The following is a 27,242-nucleotide window of genomic DNA, read 5'->3' on the forward strand; positions in this document are numbered from 1 at the left end:
CTCGTGTGCGTATCTTCTTCTTCTTTGGTTTACCGTCTTCGGAGATGGTCTCAACCACACGCACCTCTTCGGGCATTTCTCTAACTTCCTCAGGTGCTTCTTCAACAGGTGTTTCTTCAACTGTGACTGTGGTTTCTGGTTGTTTGTCATCTTCTTCAACAGTTTCGATCTTTGTGACTTCTTGTTTGCCACCCTTGACCTTTTTGATTACGCGTGTGCGTATCTTCTTCTTCTTTGGTTTACCGTCTTCGGAGATCGTCTCAACCACACGCACCTCTTCGGGCATTTCTCTAACTTCCTCGGTGCTTCTTCAACAGGAGTTTCTTCAACTGTGACTGTGGTTTCTGGTTGTTTGTCATCTTCCTCAACGGTTTCGATCTTTGTGACTTCTTGTTTGCCACCCTTGACCTTTTTAATTACACGTGTTCGTATCGTTCTCTTTTTGGGTTTGCCTTCATCGGAGATTGTCTCAATGATGTGTACTGCTTCTGGCATTTCAGTGGTTTTTTCATCTTCGGTTATAAGTGTCTTTTGTTGTGTTTTGTGTTCTGTAGTGTGAGATGTTTTCGGTGTGTCTGTGTAAGAGAATGTACTTGGTTAATATGGTAATGTTGTTGGTTGTGATTTTTTGTTGTTCTAGTACTAAACTTGTGTGTAATATGTGTTTTGTTTAAATTTAGGGGCTCGATGGGGTCGGAATAAGTAATACGCCATATAGAAATTTCCCTAACATGGAATATTTTGTACTTACCGAAATCGGTTTTTACACTTAGTGTTTCTACTTTTTCTAATTTGTCTTTCATGGTTTCATGTATGTACTTAGGTTTTTCGTGTGCTACACTAATTGGTTGTATGTCATCGACAGTATGATATGCCGGTACTACCTCAACAGTTATTCCCTCTACAAAATCACTAACACCGCTCGTTGTGATTGGTGTTTTTAAGGCTTTTGACGTTTTGTCTTCTGCTATTAAATCGGAGACACACTCATTTAACATTTCTTCACCTTCTATTGGTAAAATATGATTTGGTTGTGCGCTTGTTGTTTGTAATTGTTGTGCGTTTTGTTGTAATGTTTTAAGTTGTGTTTCTTTTTCGTATTCAACCACAATTGATTGATCGAATGTGATGTGTGGCTGATAAGTACTGATAGCTTGACCAGTTTTTGTTTTTGTATCTTCGTGTATATCCGAGTGTTCCGCTATAAATTGTGTTGTTTGCAGCGCCGTTTGTCCTGTTGTTGGTGTTGTGGTGATTTGTGGTGTTATTGTTGTTGTTGTCGTAAGAACTGTGGTATTTGGAATCGTATGCTCGTATGTTTGCGCATCGCTACCAGCTAGCGCATACTGTGGCATAACGGTCATTTCGGCCGCAGCCGTTGTTGGTGTTGTGTGTATGTCCAATGTGTTGAGATTATCCTGTATTTCGGTTTGTTCATGCAAATACGTACTATGTTGTGGTGTTATGCTAACATCGGCATGCTCATCGGTATGTCTAACATCCTGCAGTTTAGCGGCACTCTCGTTAACAAGTGGTACGTCGGTGATGGTTGTCTGTGCGAGTGTGTCTGTCACACGCACTTGTGCCTTGCGCTCATCTACCGCCGGCTGATTTGTGATCACAGAAGCACTTTCATAGGCTACTTGTGCACTAACGCTTAAATTGTCGAACGCTGTGGTGTTGGTTGTTGCAGTTTCCTGTTGCGGCATACTTGCCGCCATGTGTTCGAGGGCCGGTTTCACGGTAACCTCATCGATGAGGGGCGCTTTGAGTTCGCGCACAACTACGCTGCTTTCTATGCCCGCCACGGTGTGTGGCCTAAAGTCGCCAACTTCTTCTTGTATACTTTCGTAAATATTTACTTCGGTTTTCTGCGCCGATTTGGTTTGTTCTGTCGGCACAGTGCTGCCGATTGGCAATTGTGTTGCGCGCTCCTCTGTAGGCAATGTCGTCGCTTGCTCATACGATAGCGATTCTGTCACTGTTTTACTTTCATTCAGATCGGCGTGTGTACTGTGCGCTATACGCTCCGGCTGTTGCTTCAAGTCATATGTGTCGGTTATCAGATTCAGACCAATCGTTTCCTCGGTCGTGTGCGCTATATTCTGCGCGGTGACTAAAATGGCGCTTTGCTGCTCGGGCTGTGCGCTTGTCAGGCGCTGTTCTTTGGTGAGGCTTTCCTGCAGTGTTGTGATTTGGCTGTGCGTCAATGTTGTTGTTAAGCTGGCGCTGGCATGTTGCGGTTTCGCGCCATCGCCGGTTTCAAACGGCAGCACGCCTTCGTAGGGCGTAAGCTCGGCGATGATTTTGTCATTTTGCATTGCGGCAGTTTGTGTCTTTGCCACGTGCTTTGTTGGCTCGGCTTCGCTTGTTGGTGTTTCTTTTTCTAATAAGATTTGTGTGCTGATTGTTTGTGCTTGGCGCATGCTCTCCTCTACCAGCTGTTGGCGTGCTGTTTTATCTGTTTTTTCCAGACCCGCTGGCAAATCGCTTAGTTGTTCTACAGCTGCCATCTCCGTAATGAGCGTTTCGTGTTGCGTGCCCTCTATATACGGCTTGGCGCTTTTTGTTTTCACCTTAATTTCAAAGGAGTTCTCCTTGTCTAACACAACATCCAGTTGCTCAACCTGTAACTGTTGTTGCCCATCAATGGTCGGCTTGGCCGCCTTAGTTTCGAACTCTGGCTTATCTAAAACATCGGTTTTTTCAAACGCTGTCACATCACTCGTGATGGTTTCTGTGTACATACCCTCCACATAGGGTTTGGCATGCTGCTCATCGCTCTTGAAACGCTCTAAATCACCTTCTTTGGCGTAGACGGCAGTGAAGGTCTCGACCTGCGCTGGTCTTGGTATATTTTCTAAATTGACCATCGTTTGCGCGGTTGGCGCGTTGTCACGTGTTAATAAATCGTCCGTTTCCTCGTAGGTTTGCACTTGCGTAGTCTGAACTTCGTGCTGTGCGCCGGTAAGCGTCGACTTTACTTCTGTTAAGCTTGGCACCTCCGTTTCTAGCAGTTTTGGCGCTTCAGCTGCATTGGTTTCGCTGACTATTGGCAGTCCTAAAGTTTTGCTCAAGTCCGCTTCATTCGCTTGCTGTGGCGCGACTTCTTTTGGCAACTTCAGTTTACCTTCCCGCTCGGCAATCTCTGGAGCTTGTATCGTAGGCAAATGTTGTGTGGCGTGTCCGATGTTGGCTTGTGCCGTGGGCTTTGCCTCTTCATCCTGCACAGGCTTATATTGCTCGTATATGTTTTCCTCTTTAACAACATTTGTGGTGAGTAATGTTTGCTCCGTGCCCGGTTTTGCCATATCTCCGAGCTCTGTGTGCGTTGGCAACTCTGTCGCGGCATCAAGTAAGCTCGTTTCTTGCAGCAATGGTGCATGCATTTGTTGCTCGCTTGTTGCCTCGCGTGCGTTCTTCTCAGTAAACGTTGGCTTATCTTCGTAGAGCTGTGCATCCTCCATAACAATATTTTCGCTAGCGATTGCGGTATGCTCGGCGAGTGTTAGCGCAGCTTCAAGCGGCTGTTCGACATGCTTTTGCAGTAACATTGCATCGGGTCGGGAGTCCTCATAGGCAATGATTTCCGAAATAATAGTTTCATTTAAGTTTTGATATTGCGAGATGGCCGAGCTTGTCGTAAGTTTCAGCTTGTCGATGACACCCACGCTCTCCAAGTCATAAACATTTTCGTTTAACGGTAGTTTTAAATTTTCCGTTGGTGCTGCCGCTTGCGCATTCATCGCAATCGGTTGTACTTTATCGAACGTCTGCTCGCGCTCGTACATTACACTCTGCTCTATTTGCTTAGCATCTTCGGTGTTGAACGTCACGGTTGCCGCAAATTCTTTACCTCTTTGATAAGGTTCAAGTGAGGTCTCTTTCTCATAGACACTTTCTTGTTGTATCGAGATTTCATAGCTGCTATCAGTCGTCGGCTTGCCTGTGGTCTCCAAGGATTCCACACCCTTTAGCTCACCGGCACTCTCGTGCACGTAAGGCGCTTGTGTTATGGCGCTCTTTTGCGTCAACTCATTTATTTTCACCTCTGCTGGCCCTTTAGTGTGCGGCATGTCAGCGCTGAGTGTTACTTCTTTCTCATTGAAGTTGGTTGTGCGCACTTCGAAGGCGTTCTTATGCGACACCAGCTCCACACTGGCGACGGCATCTGTGGCCACTTGCTTTCTTGCGTATTCTTGAATACCCTCTAGCGTTACATCACTTGTCTGCACTGTCGATATGATTTCGGTGTAACCGTAGCGCGCATGTTTTTTATCCAATTGTGTTTCGTCGAGCGACGTAAAAGCTTCCATGGGTTGCGTACTTTCGGTATCAGCTACAGGCAATGTGTCCGTGGTTATCGTTTGCACTTCCTTTGCGGCAGGCATGTCGGCTGGTGTTAACTTGGATTCCTTGTCGTGTATGGCGGTTGTAATGATCTCCAAGGGTTGTGACAACTCAATATCACTGCTGATTGTTTGCTTGACTGGTAATTCCTCCGTTACAAGCACATCTACCGCATCCAATGTTGTTTGTTGTTGCACTTTTGTGCTACGCTGCGTTTGTAAGCCAAATTCTGCTTGAGCTGTTTGTGGTTTCATTTGCTCCTCGACTTTTTTTGTTGTATCCAAAGTCATAACTTCGGTGCGCTCGAGCGGTGTATAAGTTTCAGGTGCGGTTTCCTGTAGAGCTTGCATAACTGGTTTTTCCGGTAAATTTAGTGCTTGATCCGTTTCCGTAATTTGCACTTCGTAAACGGTTAATGGTTGCATTTCTCTGCCAGGCAGCGGTTGTACCGTTTTCTCCGCCGGCTGTTCCAGCTCGTTGAGCTCGGTATGTGTCTCTAGCACAGCCTGCATTTCGCTTAAACCACCATAGATAGTGTCGATTGTTTTTGTGGCGGCGACTTGTTTCGGTGTGTCTGTTTCTAATAACTCAGAGCTTGCTTGCGGCTGTACTTCGAGCACGTTCGGTGCGGTCAACCTAATTTCCGTTTGCTTGTGACTTGCGATTTGACTAATTGGTTGCAGTACAGAATGCCAATCGCCTGCCGCTTCCAGCATTTGATCCGTTTTGATCGACAATGAGGTCTGCTCCACGTAACCGTACTTCGCTTCAGCTGTTTCGGGTTTTTGTGTCGGCAGTGTCTTTTCCTTATCATGCGTTTCTACAGCGCCTATGTTGGCTACGGGAGCCGCGCCTTCGTAGTCGAGTTTTGTATGCTGTTCGCTGGGTTGTGTGCTCTCAATCAACGCGGTGGCATCACAAATTAAGTCTTCGTTGCGTAACGCTACCGCATTGGCTGCGGTTAATGCAGTTTTAGTTAGCTTACCTGGTGTTGGCGTTACTTGTTCGAGCGTCTCGGTGCGCTCTTCCGTTAATGTTTCACTTATCTGTCCTACAATTAGACTCTGCGTGTGTTCGCTTTCTGCCACTGCCAACTTGGGTTCTACGGTAGGTATTAAATCCGTTGGTTTCTCTTCGAGCGCGGTTACTTCCGCACCGACTATATGTATATTTTCGGTTAAGTTACCCATGGCCGTTTGAGTTATCATATCCGTTTTAGGCACTTCTTCCAATGGGCTTTGCAGATCTGGTTGTGTACCAATCAAGCTCCGTTGCACTATTAAATTTTCCAGCGCTTTGCTCGTGTCCGGCAACTTCTGTGCTTTGAGCTGTAGTACCGTTTCAGCCGTTTCACTTTGTGTTACTTCCAATGGCACAGTTTCTGTCGTGACCTCCACGTCCGCCGTCGACTTCAGCGGTGATTTGGCTTTCTCAAATACATCCTCCTTGTCGACAGTTTTCTCTTCTTTCTCTACATATGTTAAATGTTCGACCAATGTCGGCACTGCATCTTCTTGTTTTATATGTGGTGTGTCGTACGTTGCCGTCGTATCATGCGGCTGTACTTCCACCACTTCAACGCTTGTCTCAGCCATCACAACACCGATTGGTATTTGTTTCTCAGCAACTTTCTCTTTAATAACATCCTTTTCAGTAGTCTCGCTACTTACTAATTGCTCCACTATGACACTCTTATGTGGCACATAATCTGTTGTGGCCTTTTCAGCCGGTTTTTCGCGCAGTACGTCCGCGGGCAAATCACCCACCGCATCGGCGGTTGTCAACTCCAATTGTTGTTGTGAAATATGTGGCACTACAGTAGGCATAGCATGTTCTTCTGGCGCTTTGGCGCCTCGCAAATCTTCGACTGCGTCTTCTACTAGTGGTTTCTCCACCAATACAGTTTCATTTTCGTCCACAGTCGGTTGCGCTTGCGCCGCTTTCGGTTTTCTTTCGCTTACGAGCTCAACTGCGTTTTGCTTCGTCTCCACTTCAGTTACTGCGGCGGCACGACGCGTGACTTCCGTTATAGTTTCGTGTAATTTTTCACTTGGTCGCCGACGTTGCGGCTTTAGACCTTCTTCCACTTCGAGCATACTCGATTCCTCTTGCATTGCCACAGTCTTGACGGGCGCGATATCGGCATGCGCCACTTTCGGCTCGGGCCGTTCAGTGGACACCTGTAAAACTTGTGTTAGCGCTGTTGTTTCGATAGTCTCTTGTGGTAGTGTTTGAATCTGTATGGTTTCGTATGGTATGTCTTCGGGTTGTATGCTCGTAACTGTGTCGGTGGTGTAGAAATCTTCGAGCATCTGATGTGATTGTAAGTCTTTATGAATACGAGTTTCTTTTTGTTCTTCTTGCATTTCTACAATTTCTTGAGTTATTTGTTGTTGTTGTGATACTTTCTTTTTCTTCTTTTTAACTTTTTCGCTTTTAATAAGAATTTCTTCTTCCGCTTGTAGTTGTTGTTGTTGTATGATAACTGTTTGTTCATGTTGTTCTTGTTGTACTAGTAGTTGTTGTTGTTGCACTTGTTGTTGTTGTATGATTTTCTCATCCACATGTGTGGCTATCAAAGGTGCTGTTGTTTCTGCGAATGCGAATGTAAGTAAGTAAAAAACTTGTCGTGCTCATGAGAGAATGATGGTTATGTTCATATGTACATATGTCAGTAAGTACTATGTAGTTGCTTTGTGAGTAGTGGTGGCCCACTATTCGCTGTGGCATTGGTTATGGTGTCAGTAGTTTGGTTTTAGAAAACTTGCAGATTTTGTTACGAGTTGTGTTCCAAAGTCTTCTTCGGTGTGTGGTTATGTCATGACAGTATTAATATGTACATTTATTTTATGGAAAAGAATGCAGACTCCTTAACGGCTAATTTGTCGGATACTTTAGTAAAATAAATAAAGTTTTTAGATAATTCAGATTTCGGCTCTTAAGGTTTCGTAAAAAACACTGGTATCTTAGCTTTGTTTTAAAATCTTTCTAATCTTTTTTGCAAAACTCTTTTCCTAAAGCTTTAAGATTTGTATTGAAAAATTTCGGTAAAGGCTTATGGCATCTTGGCAGTTTTTGTATAGAGTTTAATTGGTCTCTCATTTATTGTACTTGAAGCTTTTCAACTAAGATTGTTGTTCGCTTGCCGAAGAGAGTGTGAAATGGACTTGAAAATACTCCTGCGTGTAAGAAAGTGGCTGGCTCTTTTTATATCATACTGCTACTTAAGAAACTAATGGTGGCCTCTGTGCAAGCTTATGCGTCTAAACAGATTTTATTATCTTTTTAAGGCGTTTTGAAATGACAAAAGACAAATTTCGATCTAGTTTGATATATTTCGATAGTTTGATGTTTTCTTCAGTGAACCTCATATAAATTTTAGTAATCAGGGAGCTAAGGTTAGTTAACTGGAAGATTTTTTTTATCTGGATATAGTAAATAGTCCTTGATTTTAGTCGGAATTTTTCACTCACGACTCAGACCTAGTTTTTGACTATTAGTTGGATTGGTTTGAAACCTGTTCCGGTGTTTGAGGTATTCTGTAACCTGAGCTTGCATGGGTGACACCAGACTGAAATTTTTCACGGGTGAATACCAAGGCGGTTTCCGTCCCGCACCGGCTCTGCACGCACTGCCTCAAAAGAGCGTGCGTCAACTCTCGCCTTGGCCTCGTAATTGAGATAACTTTAGGACCTTATAAGGCGACTACCTTTTCGGGAGGTGGATAGCGGCTCTGAGTGGAGAGTCTTATCACATGAACAGGAATGACAATACAAAATTACAAAAAAAAGAAACGAGTTAGAGATAGGTCGAGATGGATAGTCTCTTGGAGGGCACGCCATCACACAGAGCAATGAAACTGTCCCCGAAAAGGGTGATGGCAGAACCGAGAGAAAATGGCTTACTACTACTAGGGGTAAGCATGTGACGGTAGCTAGAAAGCTGACGTTACGTCGGTTGGCTGCCAAGATTTTGGAACGCTACGGTGGCCTGAACACCGCACTCGGTAAGAATTGTTTCTCTCTCTCACTCTCCCTCACTCTTTGTTAGTATGGTAAATTATTACGAAGTAAAATTTTGGTTTGATACTGGGGAGGAGATCTCAATTGTTTTAGTTCCTGAAGGAAATTTAGTTGACCAAGTCTTTGCTCCGTAAAAAGGTGAAATATATTTTTAACCTATGAAGATTAAAAACATTTACCGCTTAGTGAGAGGAGTTAACTAAATTAGGAAATTTATAATGTCGTTGAAGATCTTTGCGTAGAACACCTGATGATCCCACGACTGAGTTTAAGGTAGCTACAACAATTCTTTGATCCGTGTAATAGTTTCGGAGATTCAGTCTTTGAGAACTTGTACGCTCAGGGATAGCTAGGCCAAGTGCACCGTTTTTAAATGAGTTTTTCTAGAAACTATGTTTTTGAAGTCGGTTGGCGAGATTTCTGAAGAGTCACTCAACCGCTCCTTATTAAGTTTTACACAGGTCACAGATACTATTCTTAAAAACTTGGACGAAGGATTTTTTCGATTATAACTATTTGAAAAAAATGTCGCGAAATTTTCACTGACATTTTGTTTTTCCTTCGTTCAAGTTCTAAGTTAAGTTTTTTTTCACTTTAGATGATACTGTGAGGAGTTATCCTGCCAATGTGGGCGCATCCGAGAGGTCAACGGAAATGGCGTCGCATTGCCCGAGTTTAAAATGTTTTTTTTTTTTTCAAAAATTTCAGAATTTCTTTGTTAATAGTGTACGTTTGTAGCAATAAAAAATTCTAATAAAATAATTTATTTTAAATGAGAAAAAAATAATTTATTTTAAATGAGAAAAAAATTGTTTTATGCTCGAGGAAGCCCTTGTAACCCTTATAGTCGTAGTCAACTGAATTTACCATTTTTTCACTGATTGTGATTGTAATTTTGTATTTAATTTAGTTTATTTTTTGTAATAATAATCCAACATTGCCGCAAGGAATCTTCATTTTTAACCATAACCTATAAATTTGCTTTGTTGTTACATACAATAAAAGCTGTGAGTTCTGCATAGATCTCGGCTCATACATATACAATGTACTCTATGACATACAGTACAAATACAAATAGTATTTTTGGGTATAAATAAAATATTTTTTTTTTGTTTTTTCCCTTTCGTTTTTTTTCGGCTTTTTTACAGACAAACAATTTCGCTTACACATTTACATACACATCTACTACTCATATGTAACCAAGTGCTTACCTTGTTACTTACATACGTTTGCTTTGTTGTTGTTGTACGAGGTTTGTGCTGTACTGTGTTCATAGCATAGAAAATGAAGCTTAAGGATTAAAAGCAAGTGCATAAAAGTGGCTTTAAAAGTACTAAATATGAAAAATTAATATTGGCAGTTAAATAGAAAAAATTAGTAAAAAATTTAAAAATAGTTTGAAAGCATAAAATATAAAGGAGAAAAGTAATAAAAGCTAGAAAAAATGCTATAGAAATTGAAAATTAAGTAGTGGCAGCGAAGCTTATATGATAACAGCGCGGCGGCGCAGGCGTGCAATGCGAGCGGAAAAGAGTAGAGCAAATGGCGTAGGGCGTCCACACATTACGCTTACGATTTGTCTGAGACGCAGCCTTCCAAAGCGAGTTTGTAGTTACTACACTTGTACACATGTGGCATAGTTGTTATTATTGTTTTCGTGTTTGTTTTTTTGGTACTCAGATTCGTAGTAGGACAGTTGGTAGCAAAATTAGTAGTAATAGAGAAAAGCAAGAGTGGTATTTGGTATTAGCATTAGCACAGTAGTTGTACGGCTGACGGGCGGCAGTAGTAGTGGTAGAGGTGGTGGTGGTAAGTAGTGACTTCAGTGGGGAAAATTTTGTAAATTTTTTAAATTGTTTCAGAATTCACTGCGAAAAGATAACTTTCGAATTGCGTTGATTAATATTATTGTTGTTTTTATTGTTAAAACAAATTGCTATTAATAGTATTATTACGTTTTTTTCATATAAGTATGTATTAATGCTAAATTATTATATATGTAATTGGCATAATTTTGGGTTGTTTTGATTATTATTAATTTTTGTATCTTTACAATTTTATTAAATTTGTTTAAACATTAAATTTTAATCAATATTTGGTTTTTGGTGGAGACACTGTTGGATTTTGGTGGCCTGCTTTGGTTACTACAGTTTTATTTATTTATTTTTTAATTAAATTTTTTTTTATTAAATATTCATCTTTTGGGCATTCTACAATTCTTCAATTTCTACAGTTTCTACAGTTTCTATATTCAAACCTTCTTCGACGACTACTGTGCGCTCCTCGACGAATGTTTCCTCTGTTAATTTGGCATTTGGTTTTGGTGGCGGTTTGCATTTGGCATTGGTGCGACAAGCGGCAAGCAAGCGGTTTTTGGAAGCAAATTTAAAAATAAAAAAAACAACAAAGAAAATTTGCATTTCCATTAAAGCTCTTTACAAGTCTTAACTCTAAAGCAAAAATATTTATTTTGCTTTTTAATATTCTTTTTAGCTTTTTTAGCACTCGCTTACCGTATTTTATATGTGTTATGGCCTCGTGACTCTCAATTATTTGCGACGTTTCAATTGTCCTCTAAATGTGCGTGTGTTAGAAGTGTTAGGCGGAAAAAGAAGATTTACACATTTATATACATAAATATATACAGATAATGCATTTTTATATTATTAAGTAAATAGTAGTAAGCATAAGTAATAATTTAAAAAAAATAAATTAATTTTTGCTTTTCCACGCTAAAATCTTCAATTCTCTCTTTTCATTGCAGAATTTCCTCATACCTGAGTTTAATATGGCTAAGCTATTTTTGAATGTCATATCCTATACCTTAAACTTTCGGTGAGTACTTAAAATTGCTATCTTTTCATACCTAACCTAACAATAATTTTATAATGAGTTATAAAACATATACAAATCGAAATATTAAGGAAAAACATTGATTTCGGCAACACCTTAGCTTTAGCCTTCACAAGTACATCCCCTACATATCATAGAAGGCTGTAAAAAGTTCGTTTTCTTGATTTGGATCGATTTTTTTTTTGAGATTCTATCAATACCTTTGATAATATTTCGTGCCACATTTCATGAAGATACATTGTCAAGTAGAAAAGTTTTTCATACAAGGATAGTTTGATCGTTCAGTTTGTATGACAGCTATATGCTATAATGGCTTGATCTGAACAATTTTTTCGGAGATTGTAGCTGTGCTCTGGCGAATAATCTGTGCCAAATTTCATGGAGATATCTTGTAGAGTAAAAAAGTTTTTCAGACAAGGACTTGAGTTCGATCGTTCAGTTTGTATGGCAGCTAAATGTTATAGTGGTTCGATCTGAACAATTTGTTCGGAGATTGTAACGTTGCTCTGAAAAATTATCCATGCAAAATTTCATGAAGATATCTTGTCAAGTAAAAAAGATTTTCATACAAGGACTAAGTTTGATCAGGCAGTTTGTATGGCAGCTAAATGTTATAGTGGCCCGATCTAAACAATTTATTTGAAGATTGTAGTCTTGCTTTGGAGAATAATCCATACCAAATTTCATGAAAATATCTTGTCAAGCAAAAAAGTTTTTCATACAAGGACTTGGGTTTGATCGTTCAGTTTGTATGACAGCTATACGCTATAGTAGTTCGATCTGAAAAATTTCTTCGGAGATTGTGGCGTTGTCATAGGCAATTATCTATGAGAAATTTCGTTAAGATAGCTTAACAAATAAAAAAGGTTTTCATACAAGGACCTGAGTTTGATCGTTCAGTTTGTATGACAGCTATATGCTATAGTCTTCCGATATGAACAATTTGTTGGGAGATTGTGGCGTTATCTTGGAAAATAATGTGAATAAAGTGCCAATTCTCATGTATATATCTTTTCAAATAAAAAGAAGTTTTTTTATTTTTATGGAAAACACTATGAAACCCAACTAAAAACCTCGTTAGTCGAAGATCCTATGCGAAAGTTACTAACTCTCCTAATATCTAAATCCATAAACTATATTAATAAAAACAAAAAGCAACAAAATTAAAAACAAACACATGCAAAGCGTGGCAAACCTCTTTTGCGGATATCGTCCAGTCTTGCGATATAAAATCTTCCCTTACAAAGCGCCTAATCACTGTCTCAATTGTTATTTCACACGTCTCGATCATGCGAATGAATGCCTTGAAGCCTACGGTGGCGGCCAGCACGGTCTCATCCTCGGTCGTCGATTCACCCAGTATTTGTGTGATCAACTCTTCGTGACCCTCGCGTTCGACCACTTGCACTAGCGCCGCTTGCGATTCAGCCTTTTGCAAGGAAATGAAAATATTCTGCTCATACATATAGATAATTTCATAGGTTGTGCAACCGTAGCGCAACAACAGTCCAATACTGGCTAAATCACGCAACGCGGCCTCGCCGGTCGAACCAAAGGAGCTGGCATCGATAGTTTCGAGCAATTCATTGACCTCCTCGTGTTGCCGTATCACCAGCAGATCTTCAACTGTTATGATCTTCTGTGAGATCTTTTGACGTATCGTTTGTACGGTTTCGGTGATCTCAATTGTTTTGGTGGTCTTTGTTGTTGTTGTAGTGGTTGTTGTTATAGTTTTACTCTCCTGTTGTGTGGCCAACAATTCCGCGTCAGCAATTTTACGATCTTTCACTTCCATCACTTCGGAAACGCCACTCTCTTCGACCAATACCGAAACGGGTCGTTGCACCTTAACCACATTTACGGTGGTCTCCACGTCACTATCATCAGTGGGTACAATTGTTATTTCAGTTTTATGCAATTTTTGCTGTTGCTCACTGGACTTTTTGGCAGTCGATTTCTTCACAACTGTCTTCTTTTTACTCTTCACTTTCTGTTCGCTTTCGGTTTCGGTGATTGTTGTTGCCGCTGTGGCAAGATCGAATTTGCCACGCGACATGGTCATGCCGATCTCATTGATCAATTTGCATGTATAGAAGCCGATATCCTCGTACGTGACATTGAGTATTTCTAAAGAGGCTATGGTCTCTTCGACGCGCAAGCGATATTTGTTAGATTCTCTAAGCTGTACATTGTTAAAATACCATTGTATATCTAATGCAATTAGAAAAGGTAAATATATTTGTTAGTGCCACTAATACTCGTACTAGCTGCCGGCATTCTATGTTATTTCCATATCTTCTATGCCCATTAATTGCATGTGGCAATACTGTACCTGGTTTGGGGTTTCCGGCAAATTGTATTTCGAATTTGGCAATTTCGCCGGTGGCTGCACGGCAATCACGCAATTCGTTTACTATCGATGGCGAGCATTTAGCGGCTACAAGCAAAGAGAATTGCAAGTTTCATAGTTTTTAGTTAAAGCTAAGCTAATGTACAGCGCTCACTTAAAACTAGAACGAAGAGTTCGAGGAGAAGTGGTATACAGTAGGCGGAAAATAGTTCAGTTAGGTACTCAAATTCACCAGGATTGAATTCATGATTGTTGCTTTATAGTTACTTGAATAGTTTGTAATGTTTTTGAAAGAGGTTTTTAGAAGAATCTTATTATTATAAGTATTATCTAATACAAGACTAGAAACATGGTTGTTGTAACAGAAAACTTTTTATAAGAATTGTGAACAATATCTCTCATTTTATCTATGTAAATTGATATCATGAATATAGTTATTCATCTTGACTGTTCTGGTTCTGGAATTGTCTTGTTAAAGTCTATTTTATTCGACATCGAAAATGCTCAACATAAAATTTTGCTGTATGGCAAGATCTTTAGAGTTTATGGCGTCCTCGTTGTGACACCTACTACATATAATTTTCACTTTTTAAGAAAACAAACTGAAGGTTTTGAATTTCATCCGTGATATCTAAGGTTCTATCTAAAGACCGGAGATTTTGTCCTATTTTTGAATTCAAAAGTAAGACTTTAAGTTTGTTCATAAAGTACGGGAACTATAGGATTTTGGATTATTGCCAGGTATTCCTTGTCATAAATAACATAGCTCTCTTTATTTCTCTTCTTTATTTCTCTTAGAATTCCGTTATTCTATCTGCATAAGAAAATGAATTTTTAAGGCCTTCATTGAGTTACATATTATTCGAAGATATATTTCTTGAATAAAACAAAGCAATGTTTAACGTAAGGACCAAACCAAAACAGTTATATTAGACAAAGTTTCAAGTTTGTGCAAAATCTGACAATTTTGTAATATGGGATTAATTTTTAGCGCCTTCATTGAGTTACATATTATTCGAAAACGTTTTTCTTGAATAAAGCAATACAATCTTGAACGTAAGGACCGAACCAATACAGTTGTTTTACACAAAGTTTCAAGTTGATGTAAGATCTGAGAATTTTGTAATATTAGATTACTTTCACTGTTCATACTAAAAGACCAAACTACGGCTTTAGCAGTAAAACTGCTGGAAAGGTATTGAAGTTTGCCTTTATTTGGAAAGAATTATTGATTTGGGACTATATTAAAAATTTCATTTACTCTACTGATGAAATAAGATTTAGGTATGTTCTCTTTAAGATCTAAGTTTTAGTAAGCCTGCCTAGTATTATGTATTTGTTTATATAATTTGTTTGACTAATTGTAAAGGCGTAAATCAGCAAAAGGTTTTCAAAATTATGCGTGCTGTGTTATTGTATTATTTGTCTCCTTTAAAAAAAAAAACGTTATAAAAAGTTGTTGGTTTTTAGTTTTTAAATATCCTTATGTTCGAGGGTACTTACATGTGACGTGTGGCAAGTCTTCAGTGTTCTGTAAGTTTCTTTATGACTAAATTTTTATAAATATTTGTGAAAATGCTTGTCTGTTTTCAAAAAATATAGAATGGGGTTCATCTTTGTGTATGAGAATATATTGTATTTGTATGTAATTATGTGAAGTGAAGCAAAATAGATGCTGAAAACATAGTGACAATAACGGAACAATATGTATAACTGAAACACCGTAAAAGCTAGTGACTGTATGTAGTGTATTAGAGAGCGCTAAGTGATAAGTGGAGTTCAACAAATGTTTGGAATGGGATAAATACGGTTAAAAAAGCAAAATTTTCAAAAACTACTATTTTTTTAAATCTTCGCTTTTTATTTTTTTTTTAATTTTCAATTAATAATTAGTAGTTTATTAGTAAGGCAATTAAATTTCTAATTCTGTTTTTGATATTTTTAATTTTTACCATTTGTACTGTTAAACCTTTTTTATTTTAATTTTATTTAATTAAAGTTTTTTTTAAATTTTTTTAATTTTTTTAATTTTAATTTTTTTTAAATTTTTTTTTAATTTTAATTTAAAATTTTTTTAGTAGGATTTTCATGTATTTAACTTTTTAAAGTTGTTAGTCAATACTACTTGTTTAGTCTCGAATTCACGATGCCAATGTTGCTTTGATGAGCAGTGATTTAACTGTATGTATACTGTAAAAAAGATATGTAGGTACTTTCCAAAAATGTTTTTGTAATGCTAAAATGTAATCGAAAACTGTTTTATGGCGTATACTTTGTTTTGTGGGGGGCTGGGGGGTATTTGGCTAGTATAGACATATAATTTTCACTGTTTAGGATGGGGCTTGGGGGTAAGCTTTTATGGCTTTATGGTGCTAGCTTTTACGTTACACACACATAAAAAGCTTTATTTATACAAAAGGAAATACATACATACGTTTATTAGTATGTACTTGTATGTATGTATATATTGTTTTAATTGAATTTTAACGGTACTTGTCGCATATAATTTTTTTCGAGTTAAGTACATATTTTTGTTGCTTGTTTTTTGGACTTGGACAAGACAGTACAGTGTAAAAAAACAGATAGAAACACATAGAAAATAGCGACAGTGGGGAATTTTCAAATTTTTCATATAATTTTTTTTCGAAACAGAGAAGTATTAGGGTATTTGTTGATTTTTTATTGCTAATTGGTATGTTGAAGTAGATTAAAACACATATACACATATATTTATATAGAAAGGATAACAAAACACAGACAATATTTAGAGAAATTTACAAATTTTATACCAATTCACATGAAAATGGCATAAATTTGTAGTGACTTAAGTGATTGCCGCTTACCTTTAAGCGCCTTCTGCATTTCTTCCATATGCGTTACCCATTCCGGTTTGCGGTAGTCCTTAGTTCCAACGATGCCTAAATATATTTTTGATATTTTTATAGTAAAAAAATAGTAAAGTAAAGAAGTTAATTAGTACGATTGCCAGCGAGTAGCTGTAAGAACCTGTGTGTGTGTATTTTCTGTGAAAAGAAGTGTCTTCTAAGCATATGGTATATGTATTAAGATAGCTTATGGTAGTCTAGAAATATTTTATGGTAAATAACCTAAACTAAAAAATACTGTTAGGTGTTAAAATATGTAAATTAGTTAGTTTAAAAATACTATTTGGCATAAAAAATACTGTATAATATGTATTTTTTGTAAACAAAATACTTTTGAGGTTAGGAATTTATGTACAGTGGATTTTTGGGATAAGGATTTAATTTATAACGCTGCTAGCTGAAAATCAGAATTTTATATTAAACATACATAATGCAATTCTCATAATTGCTTCACCAATAAAAGTTTTCTACATAATACAAAGATGCTACGCCTTGCGTAAGTCCTACCTTCGACCGCAAAAAGCGCCGTTGTCACGGCTACACCCAATGGATTGTGCGCCTCAAAGCTAATGACGCCCACATCATCGGGATAGACGTGATTGATGACCAGCACTGAGGTGCCATCTTCGAAATTTTCGATTTGATATTCCTCGGAAGCGAATATCTCTTCGTCGTCGCGCAGCCATTTGACCTTGGGTTTTGGTTTACCAATAACTTTAACTTCCAATTTCGCTAGTTCACCCTCTTTGGGTTCGATTTTTTCAGGTAATTTCTTAATGATTTTCGGTGCTTGTTCGTCGATGGAAAGAGTCTGCAATGTGATTTAATAAAGAAATGGACGTAACTAAAAGTAACCTAAAACCCAGAACATTTGTTTGGAATATACCTTATCCAGGAGATCCTCTTCGGAGCCAGTGAGTCCAGTGATTTCAGAATCGGGGATATATTCAAATGCTATAAAAAGAAAGTTAGTTGTAAATATATATTTCATATTTGAATGGAGTTTTAATTGAAAAAACCGCTATTAGAGGTACTAAGTGAGAGTCACATAATAAAACAAGGCATTCAAAAAAACAAAGTAGAAAGAGAGCAGCAAACAAAACAAGTATCTTTATATATGTTACAAACCACTCCACAACTCACAATAGTCTAAAGTTCCGAGGACTTTTACTCAAGAAATTACTAAAACCCAGTTTTGAGTCTTCGTCGACACTCGGTCTTCCTTAAAAACTATTTATGTCCTTCTAGAGTAAGGTTTAACAATTAAGGATTTTAATTTGGTCCCAATTCTCACAAGTTATTTAGGTCGTTGATGACCTTGCTACACTAATTGTGTGCCCTCTATAACTATTTCATACAATACCAGTCTCTATTGCTTCAACTATGACCCATATTTTGAAATATTACACAGTTATTGTTTTTGTCATTGGATTATCGTCGTTTGATCATCAAACCGTATCAGTAAACATTTTCTTTCCAAATTGGTACTATTTTTTATGTTCGAGTGAAGTATTGATCTCGATATGCCAATCACTGAAATCGTTGCGAAGGATGAATTTATCACATTATAATAAGTATTTGAGTGGCACGAAGCATTCAGTGAAGATCGTGAAGTCATGAAAAACTTTCTTCCTACGAGTCGTCTGCTTCTGTTAATGGCGATAACATCGAAAAAGTTAAAACAGTGCTTTAGAATCGTAGTATTTGCTTTAGAAAGACTTAAGAGGTCACAAAAGAGATGCTTGACAAGGTAGGTTAGGGTTTCACATTCATCAAACATAACATTACTGATGGCGAGACGTGGGTTTATGAATGTGACGTCGAAACTGTTCAACTATCTAGTAAATGGCGCTCCAAAAATGAGCCGAAACCAAAGAAATTAAAAGGCATTGAAGGCCGGTCATGTCAGCCGGAGCGCATAAGAAATGCACGAAAAAAGAAGTCATTTTGCAGGTGAGCCTATTTTATGACAGTCCGGGTCAAATTTGATCAGAAAGTAAAACAATATATTTTGCCTTCCATTTCACTAATTGTTCTTAAAATCTTTGGATATTTTGCAGGTGAGCTTATTTTTTTTGTCAGTCCGGGTCAAATTTGATCAGAGGATAAAATAGTATATTTTGCCTTCTAGTTTTATTATTCTTAAAGTTTCTGTGTATTTTGCAGTGGGGCCTATTTTTTGTTACTCCGGGTCAAATTTGATCACAGGTAAAACAATATATCTTGAATTCTACTTCGCTAATTATTCTTGATCATGATTAAAAGGAGTAAATTGAATGATGACTAAAAACTTTTCTTGCTCGAAACATTATTTCATAGTAAAATGTGTAATTAGAAACCCCAAAGGAATTAAGAATTAAGAAAGATAATTTATTTTAATTCCCTAAATGAAAGAATATATACAAATAGTGTTATTTCTGGTTAAAAATTGTTTCAAAAAAGTTATGAGTTGTTTTCATAACTCCTAATACTAAATTCATGAATAATTGTAAGACAACAGAATTAGTATATAGAAAAAATATTAAGCGATTTCCAAAACTCTAAATTATTTATGTACACAAAAGAGAGAAAAAGATAGAGATAAGGAGAGGGTTAAAAGAAAATACAGTAGATAAACAGTTAGAGGAACGGAAAAGTGGGAGTAATGGCTCACTTCCGGGAAGTGCATGCTTTTAACCAACAGACAATAAACAAAACAAATAACAAAAACCAAGTTAAATAACGCTAAACAAAGAGAAACACACGGCAAGACATCAAACTTAGAACAAGAACAAGCAGAAGTTATATACGAGTGGGGTTGAAGGATTCTTTGTGAAGGGGGTTGAGGTTTTGTTTTCTGTACTAAGTAGAATGCTTGTAATTTCTAATTGGTTTTAGTGTTGAATGAAGTGCTTTTGTGCATTTGCTGCTCTACCTTGTATATTAACAAATGTCGTTGTTAGCGCTTCGCCAATTTTATTGCTGGCCACACACTTGTATTCGCCATCATTTTCGGGGAATACTTCGGTTATTTGCAACTGACACAAGCCATCGGCATCCTGTGATATTAACGTCTCTTTGGTCTCCACAATTTTCTCCTCATTATGATACCATTCGACGCGCGGCGTCGGCTTGCCAACCACTTTGCAGGTGAGCAATAATGCCTCACCGTCCATTACCGTAATCGGCTCTAACAATTCTTCGACGAATCGTGGCGATTCGAATTCTTCCACACTCTCTTGTGGACTATCTTCCAGTAATTTAACGGTTGCAGTCGATGTAACTGAACCGCCAACATTCTCCGCACGACACGTGTACGGACCAACGTACTTACGCTCGAAGTTCTCGATCAGCAGTGTCGATTTGTTCGCCTGCGAAACTATACGACATTCGTTTGTGCTCTTGATCGGTTCAAGATTGACAAACCATTGGAATGACGAGAGTGGTTCGGATGTGACAACAGCCTCCAATATTGCAACTTCATTTTCTCCAAAGTACTTCGGTTGTAGCGGTTGAATGAAACGTGGTGGTATAATCTCTTTGTCGGGCGCTTGATCGGTAACCATTACCGAACCCGAAGATTTAGCCTCACCAACTGGATTCTTGGCACATACTTCATATTTACCACTACGTTTGCGATTCATATTGATTATTTTGATTGTGGTCGTCGTCTCGGTGGTTTCTATTGTGACGTCTTCATTGATCTGTATTTCACGTCCATTGCGCAGCCAAACGATTTCCGGCCGTGGCGTACCCTCATATTTGGCCTCGAACAACAAGGTACCACCGGTTGGTATAACTTGTGCACTTAGCGGGGTCACCTTAGGTGGTTTCAATACCTCCAGTGGTGCCTCTTCGACGCGGCTAAGTATGTTGGCATTGCCAATGGCACGTCCGAAATCGTTTTGCGCTTGCACGGAGTATGTGATCGCTTCATTCGGTGTCGGGTTTATGACCTCCAAAGCGACATCGCCCGTTTCTTCATTGTAGAATGTCTGTACAGTTTCGCTGGGTATGACCTCTTCAGTGCCGCGATACCATTTCACTTGTGGCATTGGCTTGCCGACGACTTGACACGTAACAGTGACTCTCAACAATTCGGGTTCCTTCTCTTCGGTGAACTCGATTTTGAGCGGTTTTGTGAATTGTGGTGCAATGCCTTGTTCTTTTTCTAGAGTTTTGAATATTTCAAGAGCAGGTAAATTATGTTTTAATTACAAATATATTGAGTGTATTGTACATAGAGTACTGTAAAAGTGTGTTGTTGTGCGTATATAAATTATGGGGACACATACAATAGATAGATATACAAATTTGTACATAAGAATTATTAGATGGGCTTACAGTATAGAGTTACAATACATATGTATATGGTAAAGAAAGAAAAAATACTCAAAAGCCACTGCAAACAGTTACATATAATCCCATAAGTCATACGGAAAAATATCTCAAGCTCGTACCATTCCCTAAATTCGCACTTCCCCACACGTAGACCCCGTACTCACCCAAAAAGATGTTGGCACGACTCGTTGCTACGCCGGCTTCGTTGCGTGCCTCGCAAGTGTATACGCCCACATCGCTGGGCGTGACCTTAGCTATTTTCAATTTGGCTACATCTTCCATTACCGTAATTTCGTATTTCTCCGAAGCGAATAAGAGCGCATCGTTGAAATACCAGCTGATTTCGGGGAATGGTGTGCCCTCAATCTTACACTCCAGCTCTGTGGGCTCTTCGGGTGTGCACATGACTGGCCGTAACTTTTCGGTAATACGTGGCGGTTTGATTTCCTTCTTCTTCTTGCGCACCAATTTACGCTCTTGCCGTTGCACTTCGGATGTTGTGGTCTCTTCCTTTTGTGGCACGTTTTGATCTTCGATCAATTCTTCGTCGGGCAACATATCGATACCCTCTTGTATGCGTTTTTGTGTGATTAGCTCAAGCTCGGGTAACGGTTGACTGTCGTCCAGGATGATACGTCGCGTTTCTTTCTTGACAATATTAGATGTAATTTTCATGTCAATACCGCGTCGCACATCATCAACATCGAGCTCGATCAATTGCTCTGTAGTTATGAATTGTGGTCGGTTGTCTTCAGTCTTTTTAAGTGTAATTGTCTTTTGAGAGACTTCTTGTGAAGTTTCTTGCGTTATGATCTCTTCAGCTTCAAGATCCACAATTTCGGCTTCAAGTAACTGTGGTTGATCTTCGAAAGATGCATCCTTTAGTCGCTTTGTGCGTTTCTTATGTGCCTTTTGTTTTGTGGTGATTACATCTTCTGTTGGTACAACCTCCTCTTCGGGTAAGACCTCTTCGGAGACGGCAACTTCTTTGATTTCGTCAATCGGTATTTCATCGACTTGATCTTCTTCGGTGATTGGTTCATTGAATGGTTCAGCGATTTCTTCAGTAATTTCATCAACTGATGGTGTTGCCTTTTGTAATTTCGGTTTCTTCTTCTTTTCTTTCTTTGGCTTCTCCTTTTGTGGCTTGGTCTCATCTTCGACGGGTATGGGAGTGATTTCAAGTTCTTCCTCCTCGGGTTGTGGTCGTTCTTCGGGCGCCAATTTAGGTGCTGGTACTTCTTTAATTGGTTGCACTGGTTCTTCTTTCGGTTTTTGTGGTATTGGCTTGAGTTTGACTTCCTCTGGTTGTTCTTCGGCTAGTGGTCTTCTCTTACCTGTAGGCAATTGTTTTTCTTCAATGGGTTCTTCGAGAGGCTTCTTCTTTTCGCCACGCTTCCAAGGCACTTGCGGTTGTGGTTCCTCCACAATAGGTTCCTTTTCAATATCATAATGCTCAGCTTCTTCAAGTTGCACTGGCTCTGCATCTGGTATTTCTGGCAATTCCTCTGTCTTTGGCTTTTTAACGCGCTTTGTCTTTTTCTTTTCTTCAACTATGATTTCTTCTGCTTGTTTCTCGACATGCTGCAACACTACTTCTTCAAGCTGTTGCTCTTCTGGCGCCTGTTGGGGACGTCTTACAGGCTTAAGTTTTACCTCCTCGATGGTTTGTTCTTCAGGTAAAGGCTTTTTAACTTTTCTTATTGGTTTCAGTGAAACTTCTTCCACCTTTTCTTCTACTGGTACTGGTTTAGCTTTCGGCTTGGGTTGTGGTACAATCTCTGTTGTTTCTACAACTTCTTCGATTGGTTGCTCTTCTGTTTCTGGAGCAGGTTCTACAATTTCCTCTTCTTCCTCTTCTACTTCTTCGGTAGGGTTGTTCGTCTTCCTCCTCCTCGTCTTGCTCAGCTGTCTTTTTCTTGGGCTTCTTCTTCTTGATGCGTTTCTTCGTGACTTCTTCGATGACCTCGACGACGACTTTTTCAGGAACCTCTTCATGAGTTTCCACCTCTGTGGGCTGCTGCAGATCTTCAGAAACTACATGTTTCTTAAATGGTTTGAGTGTGACTTCTTCTGGTTTTTCTTGCTCTGGTTTCGGTAACTGTTTGCGTGGTACCGGTTTAAGTGTCACCTTTTCTACTTGTTCAGGCTCTTGTGGTTTGATCTCTTTACGTTTAATCGGTACCTTTTCTTCTGGCACTGGTTCTTCTGGCACCGGTTCTTCTGGCTGTGTTTCTTCTTCTTCTTCCTCAGGCTGAATTTCTTCAACATCGTCGGCAGTTTTCTCCTTCTTAGGTTTCTTCACCTTTTTGACTTTAGGCTTCTTTTCTTCAACGGTTTCTTCTACAATACTGACATCTTCAACAACTTCTTCTGGAGTTTCCGTAACTTCAATTTCTTCTGGCTTCACTTTTGGTTTCTTGACTTTCTTTGTTTTGACTTTCTCCACAATTTCTGTTGTCTCTTCTATCGTTTTGTCTTCGTCAATTATTGGTTGCGTCTCTTCGGGCACTTCTTCAATAACTTCTTCTTCTTCAACCGTTGGTGCTACGTCTTCAGCTTGTACTATCTCAGTCACGCTTGGGCGTTTCTTAATTTTCTTGACCTTCTTTTTCTCAACTACTTCTTGTTCTTGTACTTCTTCTTTCTGCGTTTCGACAATTTCAACTTCTTCGGCCTTTGGTTTTTTCTTACCACGTTCCCACAGTACAGGTTTCTCTTCTGGTTGCTCTGGTTTGGGCTCCTCGATTACATCAACCACTTCTTCTTGTATTTGTGGTACGGAAATGTCTTCTACCTTCTCTTCTGTGTGCTTAATAGGCTTCTTTTTCTTACCACGTTCCCACATAACAGGTTGCGGTTGTTCTTCAACTTGAGCTGTCTCTTCGGTTATTTCATCTACAGCTTCTTCGTATGCTTTCGTTGGTTCTTGTGGCTTTTCTTCAACGACTTGTGTTGGCTGTGGACGTCTAGTTGGTTTTAATTGTACTTCTTCCGCCTTTGGCGTTTCCTTGGGTTTCTGTCTTGGTGTAGGTTTGAGCACCACTTGTTCCATTTTTTCTGGCTCTTGTGGAATAATTTTACGTGCAGCCTTCTTTTTAGTTTCCTCAATGACGGTCACTTCTTCCGAAATGTGTTCTTCTACCTTTTGTTCAACCTCTTCCACCTTTTCCTCTACAGGTTTGATAGGTTTCTTCTTACCACGCTCCCATAAGACCGGTTGTTGCTCTGGTTGCTGTGGTTTCGGTTCTTCAGGAAGTTCATCAACTGCTTCTTCGTATGTTTTCGTTGGTTGCTGTTGATCTTCTTCCGTAGCGTGTGTTGGTTGTGGTCGCTTGGCGGGTTTAAGTTGCACTTCCTCAGCTTTGGGTGCATCTCTTGGTTTTTGTCGCGGTGTTGGCTTAAGCACCACTTGTTCCATCTTTTCTTCTGGCTCTTTTGGTATAACCTTACGTGTAACTTTCTTAACCTCTTCCACCACAGTTTGTTGCTCAATAGTTTGCTCTTGTTGTTCAACTTGTTCTACCACTGCTGGTTGCCCGGCAGGCTTCTTCTTGCCGCGTTCCCACAATACAGGTTGAGGCTGTTCTGGGATCTGTGATACAGGTTGCTCTGGAAGTTCATCCACAGCCTCTTCATAAGCTTTCACTGGTTGTTCAGCAATTACCTCCTCAACCTTAGTGGGCTTCTTCTTTCCACGTTCCCAGAATACGGGTTCGGGTGCAACCGGCTGTTGCGGAACTACCTCTTCCTCAAGTGTATCCACAGCTTCCTCGTATGCTTTCGTCGGTTGTTCTTCCACAACATGTGTCATTTGCGTGCGTTTCAAGGTTTGTGAGTGCACTTCTTCAGTCTTTTGTGCTATCTTCGGACGCGGGCGTGGTGTGGGCTTGAGTAAAACTTGCTCCATTTTCTGTTCAGGCTCCCGTGGCGCAATTGCTTTACGTACGCTGGTCTTCTTGGTTTCTTCAACAAATTCTCTTTGTTCCATTATTTGTTGCTGTTCCACGAATTGTTGTTGTACTACTTCAGTGGCTTGTTGTATTTCAGTGATTTGCTGTTGTTGTGTTGTCGTTTTCTTTCTACCACGTTCCCACATAACGGGCGTAGGTTGTTCGGCTGGTTTTACTGGCACCGGCTCCTCAGGCAGCACATCCACTGCTTCCTCATAAGTCTTAGGTTGCTCAGGTTGTTGCTGAGTGGGTTGTGGTGCTTGAGATTGTGCCTGTTGAGGTTGTGGCTTCTTCCTACCACGATCCCACAGGGTCGGTTGCGGCTGTGCAAATTGCTGTTCCTCCGTATCTTGTCGTTGTTGTAATGACAACCTCGTGGAATCCTCAGTTTGTTGGAATTCTTGCACTTGACGCTGTTGACGCCATTCTACAGCCTTATCCTCTTGTGTACGCTTCATCATTTGCAGATGTTCATACTCTTCGATGCTCATCATCTTTGAATCCTCGACGGTGGTGTATTTTTGTTGTTGCAAGCTTTGCTCGAACTTTTCCTGGGTCGTAACACCAGTCTTCAATATTGAAGTATCCTCCATCGAGGTGAGTGGCTGCAATGCGGGTACTTTACGTCCTTGGCGCCAGTTTACAGCTTGCTGCTGTTGAATGATGCGTTGTGCTTCCAGTTTCTCACGTTCAGCAACACTCAGCAAGTTAATGTCTTCACTTATGACATACTGTTGTTTGTGTACCTCATTGACATCTTCATACTGTTGCAATTGCTCTTTGCGTACCACCTTCTGTATTGAGCCCTTAGAGCTCTCATCGACCATCATTGAGACAGTGCTTTGAGTTGTCTCACTTATTTCCTGTGTAGTTGCGGTCTGTGTTGGCAGTGGGCGCAATTCTACTTCTTCAATTTTGAACTTCTCAATTTGATTAGTGACACGTTGTACACTCTTCAAATGTTGACGCATCTCCTTCCATGGTATGGCATCTTCCTTTTGATGTTTCGTTATCAACTTCTCGATTTGTTCCGTCATCTCGTTGATTTCAATGCTCTCCATGCTACGCAGTCGCTGTATCTCTTTGGTACGTTCAATTTGTTCTTGTTGTTCTTGTGCCTGTTGTGGTACTTTTTGATCTGTCACTATTGGCTGTTCGAGTGGTCGCAGATACACTTCATCCAAATCGAATTTGTCTAATTGTTTTTGCACACTTTCGACATGTTTCAATTTATCACGCATTACAATCCATGGAATGGCTTCCTTTTCAGTCTTACCAGCGATGATTTGATCGAGCGTTGCCCCGATACCCATCAAACCCTGATTACGTTGTTCCTTAATGGATTTGAGTTCAACCTTAGCGGCTTCCATTTTTGGAATGACTTTCTTTTCGATTGGTGTCGGTTTCAGACTTATCGTTTCCTCTTTCCATGATTTAATTGGTTCCGGTTTGTAACCGGGGAAGAAGGGTTGCTTATCTAGCGAACGACCACGTCGTGGTCGGGATGATTTACGCCATGGTACTATATTTGATTGTGGCTGCAATGATTTACTGCGTGGTTTCTTCGTACGTGGACGCCCCTGATGTGGTGCTTGCCCATTGATAGCCAAATATTGGCCATACTGTGGTGCGCCGGGCTGCTGGGCGTGTGGCGACTCAGGTGAGCTGTCTTCTTTGCCTGAGGATGAGGTCTCATCTTCAACGGAATCAATTGGCCGTAACTGGAAAGCCGAAATGCGTCGCTCTAAAAATTTTACAATGGATTAATAAAATGCGTTGCAAAATGGGTTCAGTTTATAATCATTTAAATAAGTTTGTGGTCGAAGCAAGTCCATGTCTATCGTCTAAAAATTTCATTTATTGCGCTGATTTAAGAGCGAAAGCATTGTAGAAAGCTGAATGCAAAGCTGCTGGTTTTCTAGTTCAGCAGGAAGTAAGTACATACCAGTTTTTGTGATTTCGTTCCATCTTGTTTATACGTGAGGGGTTTTAGGTATTCGCATTATAAGATTTGTGTTCACGTTTAGAAATTTAGAATCGATATATAGTATAGTATAAAAAAATTTGATGTGATTCCTAGAATTAAGATTTATGGTCGCTGTAGCTGTACTGGTTTGAGTGCTAGACTAATACTCGAAGTATCACGGGTTCAAAGTCTAATAGCAAGCCCTAAATGCAATACTTGAATGAGTTTATTAAAATATTTATTCATTAGGCATCCGAATTGAACCCGTATGTTTCCGTTAATTGCATTCCAACATGAAAACTACCTTACATAAAGACTTCTGCGAAATCTCAAGTCGAGAATCGCGGTCGATTTCTGCATATGAGGTTCGGCAAAGGACTATGTAGAGAAAATTTTTATATTAAGAATACTTCTACATAATAACAATTCTACAATATTTATCATTAACGTATACTAATGACGTGGACCTTCTGAAGCGGTCGCTTCGAACTGTTTTTCGGTACTTGGGACTCCAGGCAATTACCGAAATTGAAAGTAATTTAG

The 27,242-nt window shown here is 39.5% G+C and overlaps 1 protein-coding gene across 1 annotated transcript in view; it reads right to left on the minus strand.

Annotated features, from left to right (window-relative positions):
• Positions 1-27,242, minus strand: part of LOC126761832 (titin) — a 107,417-nt gene that overhangs the window by 33,463 nt on the left and 46,712 nt on the right. The window contains 14 exon segments of the mRNA XM_050478241.1: positions 3-306; positions 309-575; positions 752-6,943; positions 10,143-10,192; positions 10,587-10,671; positions 10,886-10,946; positions 12,421-13,436; positions 13,558-13,662; positions 16,419-16,493; positions 16,968-17,271; positions 17,347-17,414; positions 19,375-20,610; positions 20,945-22,655; positions 22,657-26,477. Coding sequence (XP_050334198.1) covers positions 3-306; positions 309-575; positions 752-6,943; positions 10,143-10,192; positions 10,587-10,671; positions 10,886-10,946; positions 12,421-13,436; positions 13,558-13,662; positions 16,419-16,493; positions 16,968-17,271; positions 17,347-17,414; positions 19,375-20,610; positions 20,945-22,655; positions 22,657-26,477 — 15,295 coding nt within the window.

The sequence above is a fragment of the Bactrocera neohumeralis genome, chromosome 6 (assembly GCF_024586455.1).
Source record: "Bactrocera neohumeralis isolate Rockhampton chromosome 6, APGP_CSIRO_Bneo_wtdbg2-racon-allhic-juicebox.fasta_v2, whole genome shotgun sequence".
In the NCBI taxonomy this organism is placed as follows: domain Eukaryota; kingdom Metazoa; phylum Arthropoda; class Insecta; order Diptera; family Tephritidae; genus Bactrocera; species Bactrocera neohumeralis.